The sequence below is a fragment of the Poecilia latipinna genome, unplaced genomic scaffold, assembly GCF_001443285.1.
Source record: "Poecilia latipinna isolate Pla-1442-1.1 unplaced genomic scaffold, P_latipinna-1.0 Scaffold132, whole genome shotgun sequence".
Lineage (NCBI taxonomy): Eukaryota > Metazoa > Chordata > Actinopteri > Cyprinodontiformes > Poeciliidae > Poecilia > Poecilia latipinna.
The window spans coordinates 259674-275465 of record NW_015112748.1 but is presented as its reverse complement, the minus strand read 5'-3'; the positions used below and the strand labels follow the sequence as shown (position 1 = coordinate 275465).

Below are 15792 nucleotides of genomic sequence, written 5' to 3'. Positions count from 1 at the left end.
ACTTTATTACTGCTCTGAATGTGTTGGGTTTTTCAGAAAATTGCCTTTCTTTGCGCTAATGTGTCATAAATACAACTAGGTCAGTTGGCGATTATTGATTGATTAATCGTGGTTAATCCAATTAATCGTTACAGTAATAACTGCTAGTTCGCCCTGTCAAAAACAGATATGCTTTAATTTTGCACAGAACATACTGGATCTGGAAGACATTTCAGATATCCAAAATAAAAATAAAAAAAACACAAACAAATAAAACTTATTTGTTTCATTATTTAGTCTGTAACCAAAACTGCCCTTCAAAAAATATTCATTATCAGAATGGAAATTATCGAGCTCATTTTAATTTATCATGCGATTAATTTAATAATTGTTTATTGCGTCAGGCTTACATATGATCATCACTTCCTGCACTCATCAGCATGTGCATGTGTTTACCGTGCTAAAGCCTGCATCAATCACAGCAGCTTTCAGCCAGCCACACACTCGCTGCTGAGCTTATTAAAAGGCCGGGTGTCATCGCTGATCTGTCTCACATAAACACCCAGCCACACACACATCTCTGTACACACAGACTGGGCCGTAAGGCTGACAGAAGAGCCGGTCGTCGGACCGAACCGGTTTTCTTCCGGCTTCATCTGCACATGGCCGCTGTGCAACAGGAAGGCCAGTGTTCGGGGTCAGCCTCTGGCCAATGGAATTCCCCCAGACACAGCAGGGACCCACTCACAGGCAAAACACAGAGCTGTGTGACCCAAGGTGGTCACTATCCTCAGAGTACAAAAAGAACAGACTCTATTTTTTTTTTTTATGTCCGTCCAACCAAATCATATCAGCACACACAACTATGAGCTGGAAGAAATTGTTTAACAGACACGAGGCAGGAAATGGGAACTACCCCCACAGTTCCTACATTTCAAAGCACATACATTGTTCACTATGCTGTTCCTATGCTTGAAAATATGTTAATTGGATTGGAGAGGACATACCAGAGAGTTGCTGCACACTGCCGCTCAGCTGGCTTGAAGAAGTCACTTTCCTTTCATCTACAAGAAAGGAAAATCTGTCTTTTTGATAATGACCAGTTATGGGTTTGTAGCCAACAGAGCCCCGCCCATTAAGTTTGAAATCTACACTTGCAACCTACAGGCTACAGCAGTGCATGTTTAGGCTTCACATTTTAAATCTAATGTGCAACCTGAGCAGAAAAAAATGTGATGAGGTCTGTCTGATGTTATGATTGTTAATGTGGTTGTAGAAAGACTTTTATTTTGAAGGAGAACTACTGTAGGATCCGAAAGCAGCATGTTGATGTGATTAGTTTGTAACATGCAGAGCATGAATGGAGTGATGCAGCTGAGATCTGCAGCTCAGAACCAGATTCTCAATAGATCAGCCCTCACAACGGCTGCCATGTTTGTTTACAATATTCGTTTACATTTAATGCGTGTAATGGATAATAAACTATTGTAAATAATTTACACAATTTATTTCAAATAGTTTAGTATCCATTATCTGGAGGTGTATCATGCCATTAATTGATTTATTGCAACAGGCTTATCGCCGATTACCCAGAATTAAGAAAATCTGGGAATTTATCGGTGCATTCCTAGTTGAGAATGTCATAGAAGTTCCGATTTGGTTCACATATGGGCTCAAGAAGTCATATTAGGTCTACATTTACCTACAGTGAAGACTTAGCTTCTTCTATCAGATTCTTCGAACTCCACGTTGGAGTTTGTGAAACCTTGAGTCTGATGTTGTGAACAGAGCTTCTTAGTTTTCCCTCAAACATTGCTACAGCTCCATCTCCTCTTGTTTTTATGAATGTCTTGTCCTGTTAAACTTCAGTTGAAATCATTGAGTTATTACAGTTATAGCTTGGTATTTTCACTCAAGGAAGACTCACTCACTGACTTGTTGTTTACCAAAAGCTGTTTTCATGAAGTGGTACTAAACGTCTCTACTCAGTCGAAGCCAAATGAGGAAAAACAGAAACTCTCTCCTTGAAACGTTCAAGTGTTTCAATGATTTCCCATTCAGGGTGACATCAGACGGGATAGTCCCGGGAGCGCGGTCCAGTTGCACCGTGCTTGAGTAATCAAGGCCCCACCCTGCTGGCTGCTGGCTGCGAACAAACCCCACTCTGGCCTCCATCTTTTATCCCACAGGGAGCAGAAACCAGCATCTGACCACAACAGCAAAGAAAAGCTGAGAGAGAGAGGAAACAAGGCAGAAAGTACCAGCAGTCGGTTGCTGTTCTGTTCCACTGCCTTCGTCTCTTCATTTTTTTCTGGCATGCAGAGCTGCAGAGGAGCCGTGTTGGACTGTGGGTCCATTACTGTAGATGGCGGAGGGGAATGAGAGATCTGCTGCTATCGATTATCCCGGCCCGACTGTCGATGCTCTCCTTTCCAATCCTGACACACTGAACTAATGGCCTCTCAGCGCTGCTGGCAACCACACACACACACACACACACACACACACACCCAACACCAGGGTTATCATAGTCAACTAAAATGAACAAAATAACAAAATCTGAAACTGAGAAAACATGTCTGCTAACTGAAATAAATAAAAACGGCAAATAATGGAGAAAAACTATAACTAACTGGAATTATATCATGCGTTTATAAAACTAACTAAAACACTGGAATTAGAACTTTTATTTCCTTCTTTTTCGTTTTATGAATCTGTTTGTTAGCATTAGAACTGATATGAAATTGTTTTTTTTCCCCACACAAGCAGTTCACACAAGTCCACAAAATGGCAACAGCAAAGGTTGGAAGAAAACATCAGTTAAAATCATCAATATACATCATATATGTAGTTATTATGGGTTGAAAGTAACTTTAAACAGCTGGGTTTTTAGCCTCAGTTTAAAGGAACTCAGTGTTTCAGCTGTTTTGCAGTTTTCTGGAAGTTTGTCCCAAACTTCAAGTGTATAGAAGCTGAACGCTGCTTCTCCATGTTTGTTTCTGGTTTGTTTCACTAACAGAAAACTGGCCAAACTAATAAAAATGATTTAAATTAGACAAACAAAAGTCACAACAAAATAAAGCTAAACTTTAATGAAGAATCTGAAACTATTAAAACCCTGGCCTACACACCTACGGGTGTGATGCACTAAAAGGTGATCAGTCGTCACCTTTTTGTCGTCAATGCTTTTTACATGTTGCCTCAATCAGCATCAGCTGCATTAACGGCTCCTTCTGCTCTACAAATCAGTTTACGAGTTGGTGAGTACAGCCACTGTACACCCACCTGACCCCTTTAGATGAGGTCCACCAACGTGTACACACATACTTCTCCTCGCCTGATTTAGCGGGACAGATTTTCATAGCTGTCCATTGGACAAGGAGTCCAGCCTCATGGTCATTTAACAGCAGGGTAATGGTGTGAGCAGCGCCGCTTGACCGCCTCTTCAGCTGGAAGTCCCCCTGGAGGGAGATGTGGTGGGGGTGCTAACTATTCTCGATCACACAGGGAAAAGGCTATTTTCCCCTGGGAGGGGTGAGGGGGTGAGGTGAAGGAGTGGAGGAGCAAGGTGACAAAGGCGCCTTTGTGGATGTAAGTTTACTGTGTTAACCCCTTTCTCTTCCTGCTTCACATGAATAACAAGAAAGCAAGTGTGACAAAGCGAGCAGCAGCCCCCGGGGGCAGCGTGTTTGATTATGCGCCGTGCGAGTCAGGGGTTGCGCAGGACGTCTGGCCTCTGGAGTCTTGTGACAGAGCTGACATTTTGGAAGCCAGAGGAGTGTTCATTTGTTGTCCGAGTCCCACAAAGAGCAGAGAAGGCAGAAAAGGGTCCACTTTTGTGTGTTAGTGTCGGAATTAGTGAAGCCACAGTAGGCTGTCAACAGAGATCTTGGCCAGGGCTGCACTGAAGTGAGCTGACTTGCTGATTGCTGGGGAACTTGCAACGGTGTAAAGTGTAAAACAGAATGATGAAAGGATCCCTGGGTTGGCCCCGCCCCTCCAGGTCAATGCTACACATCAAGGCTAATTCCTGATCACTGTTTTTCCAAACCTCTGACTTGCTGATGTTATTATTCATTTTCTTTTTTTTTTTAGGTGACAAAGTTGCAGTCAATGCTTCACAAAAAATCCGTTGCAACTAGTTGTGCTTTTTTCCTTTGTCTTCTTATGATCTTGTGAGAACACCGTCGACTCCTATTGCACAGTAACGTTAACATTGGTCCACAGTCGGAGGCGTTCATTGTTACTTCTGTAAACATAGTGCTGCTGCATGACAATGTTCTTCTTCTGCGCATGCTTTTGGGTCATAAACTGTTCAAACTGAAGGCTGACTGCGGTTGCATAATTTAGTAACATGAACTAATAATAAAAAAGAATGGGCATCATAACCTGGTGTATGAACTCAGCATTAGACAGAAACTACCTCTGTATAAATGTTTTACCTGTCTACCTTCCACTCCCTAATAGGTCGTATTTGCATTTTGCTGTTGCTCCGTTAATCATTCCTCCTGCGACATCCATCCTCATTTCAACCTTTAATGTCTACCTCTGTCTCCCAACAATATTCTCTCCTTTTTCTTCCCTCAGTCAGGCTGACAGTTAGTGACACTCCCTCCCTGGGGCAGCCATCAGTTCAGATGAGCATCGTATGTGACAGGTCAGCTTAGTCTTTTTAGGCCATTAGCAGTTCCTTCCCTCCCACCTTTGTCATCTTTCCCCCTTTACCGTTCGTCTCTTCTGTCCTCTTCCTCTTTAGTTTGTGTGTGAACACGCCTCGCTGCTGACTGGCAAAATCTCCATTAATCTACCCGACAAACACATTATTGAGTGAAGAATGGAGTGTATAAATATGCGACAGATGAAGGCTGTGACGTTCGGCCTCCTTGATTAGATAAAGTTTGCCTTGGTGATGTTAGCGAGAGCAAGGTATGTGTACAGGTAAGCAGGATTTAATGAGATTTTTCTGGTTGGAGCTGTTTAGTCATGTAGCTCACTCCCTGCCTCCCTCTTCATAGGCCAGTGCAGCTCTCCCAGTCTGCTACTCCCCCACAGTAAATTGTCAGACCTAATACAGGCAGGAATGTCCAGTCACCTGCTCCTAAAATGCAACAGCCCTGTGCTACACTAACCTAATATAGATGTGCACTGCACAACCTGGTTGGATAACAGCGTTATTGCTCATTGCATATATTTAAACACGCACCTCACTGTGATCCAGTTCTGCTGGTCAGCAGAACGTCTTTATAAGAAGAAAACAAGAGTAAAATCCTTCAGTTCAGTGGAATTGTGCTTATTTTATTTTTCTAAAATAGAGGTTATTTTTAGACTTTTCTCCTCTACTTCCTTATATTTCATAAAGATGCTTCAGCATTTGGGTCTACCACTTGTTTAGGATAGATTTTAGTTTATACCCAGATTTTCGAAGACTTAATTTGACAAGAGTTTATCTTATAGAGAAAAGTGGCATGCAAGTTTGAAAAGGATAAACTCTGATGCCTGTAAATAAAATCTTGTGTAACGTAGATGTCTGCTAGATCTGTCAACAGTACAGCTATTACTTATACTTCTCAACTCTAACAAGATAAAAAAAAAAAAAAACAATTGTTGAACTTGTTGGGATTCACAATGCATCAGTACTAACATCGATATTGGTTGATTTTAGTCATCTTTTTTTTAACATTTAAACCAAACTGGGCAGATAACAACCGATACTTTGGTACATGTTGTTGGCGTTTGCTTTGAGAGGGGAGGGTGATGGTCATGTGGTGTTTGGTCATATGACAGTGATAGTGATGCAGCAAAGCATTGTGGGCAGTTTATCTGAAGCAGGGAAGTAGTGGTGACATCAGTGGTGGTGGTGTTTTTTTCAAGGTGTTGAAAAAAACACCACTCGACCCTGCAGTGGAAGGTTTTCACACATCCGCCCTTAACAAATATAAATATTGGTTATATTTACAGCGATATCGGATATTGATATCGGACCAAATTTTCATATCGGGGCATCTCTGACTGTTTCCTTGTGAAATTAGGTGCCATCTTTATGCTGGGGGATGGAAACAGGCAAGTTTCACACTTCACATGCAGATCTTTCGACAAAACATTCAATAGTTTTTAATGCCTCCATACAGTCAACAACAGAAACAGGACTGACTCCACCGGGAGGATAGTCTCACCTTGGAACCATTCCTCTACCCTGCAGTGGAAGGTTTTCACACATCCGCCCTTAGACAGCACCTGCTGACCCAGCCGCGTTGTTGACATTACAGCCGAAGTGACTGCAAAAAAAAAAAAAAAAAAAAAGAGGAACAAGCCTCATAATGAAGTTCGACGCTGCTGGTGTAAAGCGACCACATTTAAACCGGGCCGGATCCCTTTCGGCTCTCCTTCTAATAATAACCACTCCACTCAAAATGTCACGGCTAAACACAAACTGGCAAAATCAAAGGACAAGAGCAGCGCTCTACTACTGTGGAGCTTTCAAAAGTCATCAGTGTGAATGGAGTCTGACAGCAGAGGTGGCAGGGACATTTTGTGTTGCCGGCGACTCTCAAATGAGATCTGATGGAGGCTAACGCAGCAGCAGCAGCAGCAACCAGGTCTGGGTTCTGGTTCGTCTTCCCGCTCCTGCAGATGAGCCGGGCTGAAGTGGAAGCAGCCGCTGGCAGGAGGGAAGCAACTGTTTACCCAGGTGTGTGCCGAAGGTTTTCTGTGCTGTTGTTTCTCCGCTTCCTGTGCAGAGGGACAGCTCAGCTAACGTGCCGTATTTTTATTTAGCACATACGAGGGCCTGGCGTGCTTTATTTTGTGAATGAAATTGACAGTGACAGATTGAGCAGAGGAGCAGAGTAAAGAGAGAGCAGAAGGAAGGTGGTTTGCGGAAGTGTGACCGCAGGTTTTCTGGCCTTACCAGAATCTGTAACAGATGTTTCCTCTCCTCACCTCTCTGACCTCCACCCCCCCCCCGCCGCCGCCGCTCACCCACCTCCCGCAACACTTCTTCCTCACTCACCTGGCTACGCTATAAACGGCTCGGCTGGCGGAAGAGATGGCCATTCTTTCACCACAGAGCTGCTGAGTGTTTGAGAACCGGAGCAGGCCTGTCCGCTGACGGGCGGAGGATCTACAGATGGTGTGAGACGCCAGCGCCGAGTTCAGCTTTGCGTGTGTGTTTAGCGCGTTTCGCGTAGAGATGGCAGGATTTTGTAGAGATCTGACTTGTCGATACACATTTCACTTGATTACAATATTCTCCTTGAAGCTATAAAAAGCGAAAGGGTTTTTTGTTTCCGGGATGAATTGAGATTTCAACTGTTGCATCATTTAAGTGTTCTGAAAATCTAAAAGGAATCTAAAAATAAACCCCATCGCATCGCCTTTACAAGACAGGTTACAGCTGCAATGTACACAATGTCATGGGATAATCTTTTAAAAATAACAGGCAACCTAATATTTAAGAAGAGGAATAAGCTCTGATTTGCTGCTATGAGGGAGAGAGTCAGATCATTCCTTCACTGTTTCTGTACATTAGAAAAATTACATTTTAAGTTCAGACCACCTTTGGTGCTGGCTGTTTTGTTTCATTTTCAGACACCTCACTGATGCTGAAGAAATATCCAGCTCAATCCTGTTCACTCCTAAGAGTGTTGACGTCAGTAGCTATGTTTTCATCAAACTGTCATGTAAATTTTGAGAGAACTTTAAGAATGGTGCAAAAAAAGATGGAGGAAAAAAGCGAATTAGGCATGTCTCCATTCTCAATTAGAGTAAATCAACCAGGCTACCTTGAGCTGAATTTTGTTGACATTATATACAGCTGTAATAAACAGGATATAGAGCTTGCAAACTAGCATGGACTCATACATCTCACAATGTGTGGTGCCTCAGGTCGGCCACTGAAGGCCAACAGTTCTCCTCTCTGAGCCAGAGGTTTTGACTTTGAATGTTTTTCCAGGTTTCGTGTCTCTAGTAAGGCACAGACACACCAGAGGATGGGATCGTTCATTACATCAAAACTTATTCGGAAAATGTGTTTCCATCAACCCTTTAGAGCATTAACTCTCTTTCCTGAAAGCCCAAAACCACCAAGCCAGAGTAAAAACTTTTTTTTTTTTTTTGTGAAATTGAGAAAGTCATTTCAAACCCTTCCATGACATTTCCATGAGCCTTTTCTAATGCAATACTTCAAAATGCACTAAAAATGGAGACACAGTTGGTGCTTTCAGGTACAAAAATTGGTTTGGTTGATCTGGTTTGAAATTTGCCATTTTTTGATGTTCAGTTTTGGGTGGCACCAGTCTGTAAAGACATCAGTGTGATTGCAGCCTGGATCATGTGATCACCCATAATGACCAGGAACCTTCTACATGCCATGCCTCTTACTAGCTTAACATCCAGACCACACACTCTGACTTAGGTGTAGCAGAGTTATTACCTTGGATGGGGCTGTCTCACCTCCAACATAAACAAAGAGTAAACTTGGTGGCCGAGGCATTGCTGTGGATTGTGTGTGTGTGTGTGTGTGTGTGTGTGTGTGTGTGTGTGTGTGTGTGTGTGTGTGTGTGTGTGTGTGTGTGTGTGTGAAGACACCCGTCGGTCTCTACCAGCCCACCTGGCCTTATTTAGAAAAGCAACGATGAGCCAGAAGCAGAAACCCTCAGAGGACGTCCAGTTGAACAGAATGTTGGTGTGTGTGTTTGTGTGTGCGCTCATTAGCCTCTGAAAGAATAAACCATCAGCAGCCACAATCACTCACACCCACCTCCCTCCAGTAGAACAACAGCCTGGGTGCCATTTAGCTACAGCAGCATTATTGGGACTAACCTGAGCAATAAAACACGTGGCCTGACTGGCAGAGCAAAGCAATAGGCCAGGTTAACAGGCTTCTTCTTTAATCTGAAAAACTCTGAGGCACAATTCAGTCTGTTTCGTGTTCCCTTCCACTCATTAACACCCACTGACTTTCTTCACAGCTCCAAGTATCATCATGCAGATTAAGAGAACAATAGCTACCATTAGCATTAGTGTTATCATAAAACAGTGCTCATCAGATGGTGGTCAAGTGACCCACGGAGGCTCATTAGCTCACATGCTGAAACCTTGATCAGCTTCATTAGGAAGACAAGGGTCCATTGTCTTCCTGATCACCTCTGAAATGCTTCCTACTGAGGGCTCATCTCCACAGGTTGTTGATTTTGACTTAACATGTGTTTATTAGTGAATATCAAGAGAGCATTTGACTTGTTTAGAAGCTTTGGAGAGCAGGTAAATGCTTAATAATATAGTGACTAATACTCAGGAGTGCCAAGGGCTATGTTCACCATCAAGGTTCTGCTTTTTGCCATGTTAGCCTGATGAGTAAGAATCACTTGATGTTGCCTGGGGAAGTCTTAGAGATTTATCTATAGGGTTGTTACAAAGAAGGCCATACTGTTCACTTTGCGACCTTTGATCCTGCTGATCTTTGCCGGAAACCATCTAGCGCCCTCTGTCTGGCAGTGTGTGGGGACTTGGAAAGACTGAAGGAGCCTTTGAACTAGCTAACTACGAAAATCCCCACTTCTTTTGTTCTGTTATTATTGGTTCTTGAGCTGACCTTCCTGACTCGGCAGGAGGAAGGCTGTTGTTTCAACAAAAACCGTCAGCCTTTACCTCTGCGCTGAATGAGGCGCCTTACCTTGAGACGGCATACTTGAGGGTTTTGAATGGCACTGCTTTGTTTTGCTCTGGTTAGGAGTTGGGTTTATTGTAGTGGTTGCCTTTCCTGAGAAAATGGCATTGCAGAGCCGCAAGGGCAGACTCTGTGACGGCAGACTCTGTCCTCTATGAGGATGCCTGTGGTCGTTTTACCACTGTCTGCCTGGCCCTGAGCTCAGAATGAGATAAGTGGCGTACCTCAACGAGGGAGCCTGTACCGAGGCTAAATATAGACACAGAGGAAAGGTAGAAGGGCAAGCAAGCAGTCACTGCCGCTTACAATGAGTCAATCTGTCTAATCACAGGCAGGGCAACAGCAGACCTTGCAATATGTGTCAGTCAGTTGAATGACATTAGGCGGAGGAAGAAAGCACGGGCTTTGATCTGTGGCTTTAAGAGCCAAACTCAGAGAAAAGTGTTTTGGTTGGACATTCCAGACATTCCTCCTACACATTCTGGTTCAGGACCATCGGGCTGCACAGACGAGTTGTAGGTTTCAAGTTGCTAACAGATGTCCTTAAAGGTAATGAATCAAGGAACAAGCTGTTTTCTGACACTAATATGTGTCTTCACAATCTGTATGCGTTATCCTTTGTCCAAATTATTAGGCCAGTCATTCACACTTCTCCAAACATGAGATTTGTTTCCTCCCACAGAGGTTGAGATATTCCTATCTTATCTGGCATGTCTCAGTGTTGGGAAGTCCAAACTGAGCAATCTCCTGCAGTTGGAGACCTCATCTGCAGAGGTTTTTAATTCCTGAAATGATTCACCAATCAGGAACGGATCACATAACGAGAAACTAAAATAAGAACTGGAGAGTTTACACAGTTATGGGGAGTCAGGCAGAACCAACAAGGGAACCTGCAGTAATGGACATATGGCATTTCATGTGCTGTACTGCTGACAGTTTGCCAAGGTGTCCCCCCCAGTTCCCACCAGAGTAATGTTGGACCTGTTTTTGGACCAGCCAGTCACCCATTCTGGTGCTGGTAACTGATACAGCCTGGCAGGTGTCATAACAACATGGCCTCCTCCCCCTACAGCGGGCTTATTTAGGTGTGTCTGACATGGACAGTCTGGTACATGTCTTACCAGTCCATAAGTCGACTTATTAATGAGCCAAAATCTGAGCCTATCGGTGGATGTTCAGTGCTGAGTTTGTGTTGATAGTGTCTTATTACCCAGACCTACAGGATGTGATCTTTTTGCGTGTGGGTGTTGTGAAGCTGGGATCTGAGCCGTGCTATTTTCTCAGGTGTTAAACACATTTCAGCCTATGTAGAAAAGCAAACTTTTTCAGAAAGTAAGCTCATCACCTCCTCCACCTCCTGATGCCTTCTCTCAGATGCGTAGGAGTCGTCCTCCTGTTGCGTGCTAGCATGTTAGTGCTAATGAGACCAGCTGTCCAAACGCTCAGCCGGTCAGCCAAAAGGGACCGCAGCCTTTGTTGATGCAAGGTGTTACATCTCGTGCAGGAACACACACTTTTGTTTCGACGACGCCGACCATTTGGCACAGGAAGACACTCCTCTCCTTCATCTCATACACACACCACCATCCTTTGACTCTTTTACTCAGTCCCTTTGCCGCACTTCGAGGCTCCCGCCTTTATTGTCCCGCTTGCTGCTGCTGCAAACACCAGCGAATTGATTTTTCTCTCTACAGCTTTATAGTTGGTCATTTTCTCTTGCCACTGCTGCTGGGGACTGTTGCCTTTGTAATCGCTGACCTCAGCTTCACACCTGAGTGGCTGTGGCCCTAAACAGCCTCTCAGAATCATCCTAAAGTACCTTCTGTTTCAAAATGAAGTGTTGCACCCTGTTGGGGCTGCTGAACAGACAATACATCACCTGGCAGAGTCGCTCCGGGGGAAAAGTGGGCAGAGGGGGAAAGGAGGTTGTGGAAGGCACCAAGAGAGGGAGAAAGGAGGAGTATGAACAAGTGTCACATGATGCTGTGTAAAACCAGTTTGTGTGTGTGTTCTAGGCTCTGGATTCTGTGTTTAAACCTAACTATGTCATGGACTAAGTTTGAATTGCTGATCTGGCGACTTTTAATTTATTTTCTTTAAGGTTGTCGTAGTAAAAGAGGCTGAACACAAACACACAAACCAGTTTTTGAGTTTGTCAAATATTTTGAAATCTTTCATCTCTCACATGACACCAAAAGTGTCCATATCACAAGGAAAAGGTGAGCACTGAATGATCGACAGTAAAGAGTTTGAGAATGAAACGGCCCTCCCGATGAACCTGACAGGATTTCACAGCTGCAGCACAGCGGCGGTGACCCCTACGAACGGCTTGACAAACAACAGCACATCTCCCTCCTCCTCGGCCCCCACGCCTCCCCCTCAGCCTGAACTTTCCGGCGAGCCTCTGCGAACGCCGGCCGGCCATAATGACCCGCTTGGTGATGGGCGAGAGCGAGAGATCTCGCCGGAACAATTCTCATTGATTGAAACGTAGGCTCACGATCCCACCTGATACGCCTCCTCCTTCAGCCACTTCAGAAAGAGGTGGGCGAAGAGGGTAGGGGAGAGTGGAGATAGATGGAGAAAAAAAACAAAAAAACTCCACTACGCTCAGGTGCTTTGTACTGGCAGTCTGCATTCAGTGAGTGAATGCAGGTGGTGTGTGGATGTGCCAGCGCTGCGTGCGGTGCGAGTGTTGATATGAGAGGTAGTTGGAGCGCTTGCAGCCCAGGCCCTCTGCTGACTGAGCTGCTCTCACTGGAGAATTGATTTGGCCTCCGAGAGGATCTGTAGCTCTCTCAGCGGAACAGAGGGAGGCTGGAGGGCAGCAGCAGGAGGAGGAGGGATGTGTGTGTGTGTGTGTGTGTGTGTGTGTGGGGTGGGGGGTGTAGGGAATGGAAGCCCAGGTGGAATTGAGAGATGGAGGAACACTGTGGAAATGAAAAGACGATGCCGGAGCAACACGCTCGGCGCACACACAAACACACACTGAAGCGGATGGGGTGTGTGTGAGGAAAATTTACTCCCTGTAATAACCCTCTCTCTCTCTCGCTCTCTCCGCGGGCCGCCTCTCTGCACGCCTCCTGGCTCCTTCAGCCCATAACACAGGCGACCACATCACACCGACTCCCACACAGCCCTGAAACCACTTCAGCCTGCAATCCAGTGATCTCACACATGTGCATGTGTGTCTGCATGTCCAAGTGCGAATTTTCTCTGCTCGCCTGTTGCTGCAGGGTCGGTTGTCACACCTAAAAGAGGCCCCTGTTCAGCAGGTTGTCAGTGTCTTAGCTGTTTAATCCAAATCTTTTCCCTGTGGAGGTCATTTCAAGTTTCATCTCATCTGTCTAAGGCAGACCACGTTCTGCTTAATTGGTGTTTCCAGCTCCCTGCCCCCTGCCTCCACAACCAGTCCCTTTAATAGTTTTGACATTAAAACGGCACGGTACATATATTTAACCCGGCCAGCTTTTAACCTTTCACTCCCAGCACTCATAATTAAAGACCACACACATCTCATCATGTTTATAAAGCACTCGAAGTAGAGTCAGGAAACACGGTACTCATTCTAAGCTGTGATCTTGTTTCTCCTTGTGCAGTGACCAACTACAACAATGTGCTGGAGGCAGGCTCAGACTCAGACGATGAGGACAAGCTGCACATCGTGGAGGAGGAAGGCAGCCTCGCAGACGGGGCCGACTGCGACAGCACCCTGCCGGACGACGAGCACCCGAGCGTGCCGAGCTGGGACCCAGGTGAGAGTCTCATGTTATTCTCTGACCACTGAAAAGTGAACAAAGCTGTCGTTTCTGCTAACCGTTGCGGTAGGCGGTCATAATGCCGTGGCTCTTACAGTGACTTGCAAAGTTATTTCCACCCTTTGAACTTTTCCACCTTGTGTCATGATAGAACCACAAATTTCAATGTAGTTCTCATCGTAGACCTCCACCACAGTCTCAATTTCTTCTGTAATCTCTAATTAGTTTCCTTCTGGATTGGCGTGTAGTTAGCTTCATCCATCTTTCCAGCTTTTATCCCCACACTATGATGCTTCCACTACAGAGTTCCATGGTGGGAATGACGTGTTCAGGTTCATGTACAGTGTAAAAAGCTCCCGGATACAATGGCGTACAGCACGGAGTCTGTCCATGGACAGTTGAGAGTTCATAGTCAAGCGCATCAGTTTCTACAATTCTCAAGACAAATTCTTTCATTTTCCAAGTTTGATGAGTTGGTCGTTCAGACCATTTCTTCTCCTACAAGGCAGCCACTGCACACCTGTCAGTGTGGAACCAGAGCATCAGTCACATTCTGGGTTACACCAACTCCCAACCTAACCAGCTTGGTGTTACAACAATTATATTTTTAACTATGTATTCGAAAGGTGCAAAATTCAAGTATTCATTATATTATAACCAGTCTGTTTAAATGTCTGCCACCTTTGACTGAGAATTGACTTATTTTCTGAGAATACACCACAGGCTGAGTTATAGTTGCGCTTTTAAAGGTTCCCGTTGATCATTCTTGAGCCAAAGCAAGCAATGTGGCTGAACTAGATGTATACACATGTTTCATTCTCCGAAAATGAGCCGTCATACCCGGCACCGCGACAGTGCACAAGGGCGTGGATGGTGTGACTGGTGAGCACACCCTCAAGTTCAGTGCGTCAACTATAAACCTGGCAGGAGGCCAGGATTATCATACACTTGGGAGATCCCTGGGGGATTGGAGCATTTTCTGCAGGTGGGTTTTAATCCAATTATGATCTCAGCTGAAGAGATACAGTCTAAGTTGAGAAATGCCACCCTAACATCTGCACATAGTTATATAGCGGTCTTTGTCTCATTGTGAAACAGAGAGTAAGGAAACAGGTACTACATGCAGACGGGTTGAAACTAAGGCAGGAAGTATGATATTAAACAAAGACAATGCCAACACACAGAGAGACCTTCAGGCACACAAAATAGCCTTTCAAGCCAAGTGTTGGTGGAAAGCTTTACAGCACTGGTGGGCATACAGGGAACCGCCATGAACTCCTTTTTACCTCGAACCCTGTGGAAGTGGCATCAGAAGCGGCTCACTACCACAGGAAGCACTGATGTCACGCCTCCCCCCTCCAGCCCCTCATTCCCTCCCTTTCTGTCGTCTCCAAAACAATTGTGGGTGCTGAAGGATGTCGGCGTTTCAGTACGGGGTCAAGGCCTCTCCACTGCATGAGGTCACCTAGGTAGCTTCAGACTGGTGCCAACAACTGTGACTTGCACAAATGGCAGGTAATCAGGTACAAAAACCCCCCACAAAGTTCTCTGTTTGAAGATGTCGACTGTACTTTTCTTAGCAACAGATGTACATGAATGTAAACATGGGCAGCAGGGTGGGGAAAGTTCAAGCTAACACATCTGAAAACGTCCAGTGACATTCTCACTTTTGGTCTGGGCAGAGAGTTTTAGAAATTCCACTCAGATGAATTTGCTTCGGTTTCAAGCATCATGGTTTCGGTTGCGCTGGTACACACGCTGTACGTTCACGGTCAAACCACAGACCTGCGCACAGAGCAGCCACCTACTCCCCAGACTCTGCTGTCATCCTCGGCTCGGCTCCCCCAGCTGCACCTCCTTGCATAAGAGGAAAGTTGGAGGAAGAATAATGTCATTGGTTTTGGCCCAGGATGGAGAACATTAAACACTTCAAAAGCATGAGCTGCACTGAAACAGCTCAGTGAGCTGGCTGCGCTCCATGTTTGTGCCTGATCTGGTCTTTTCACTGCTCTTCCTAAACTCTTCAGCCTTCTCCGCAGACTGGACTGATGAAACGCGGGGAAAGCCTCGGCTCTTTAAGCAAACACGTCTTTCGTCTAATCTGTTGGGAGAACAGACTCTCTGGTGTGGCCTTGAAAATCTGACCACCACCCAGCAATCTTCTTCTCCGCACAGCTCGGTTTGCTTCAAATTAAAGCCTTGACACCCCTTCTCACGAGACTTCAGCGCTCCAAAACCAGAAAGGTGGTTTTTCAACACTTTAACTTTGTTTACCTCAAATCATTTTCTCTTTTTTTAAATATCCTTACTGACTATTCTTCTTGTTCTGAATGATTCTTCTTGATTAAAGGGTAGGAAATGCCCCCACCTCGCTGTCATTACTCATTG

General features: G+C 45.1%; 1 protein-coding gene across 1 annotated transcript in view; it reads left to right on the top strand.

Annotated features, from left to right (window-relative positions):
• The window catches only part of zeb1b (zinc finger E-box binding homeobox 1b), a 59518-nt gene that overhangs the window by 30152 nt on the left and 13574 nt on the right, over positions 1 to 15792 (top strand). Inside the window, exon 2 of the mRNA XM_015028651.1 lies at positions 13246 to 13401. Coding sequence (XP_014884137.1) covers positions 13246 to 13401 — 156 coding nt within the window. The remainder of the gene's footprint in view (positions 1 to 13245; positions 13402 to 15792) is intronic.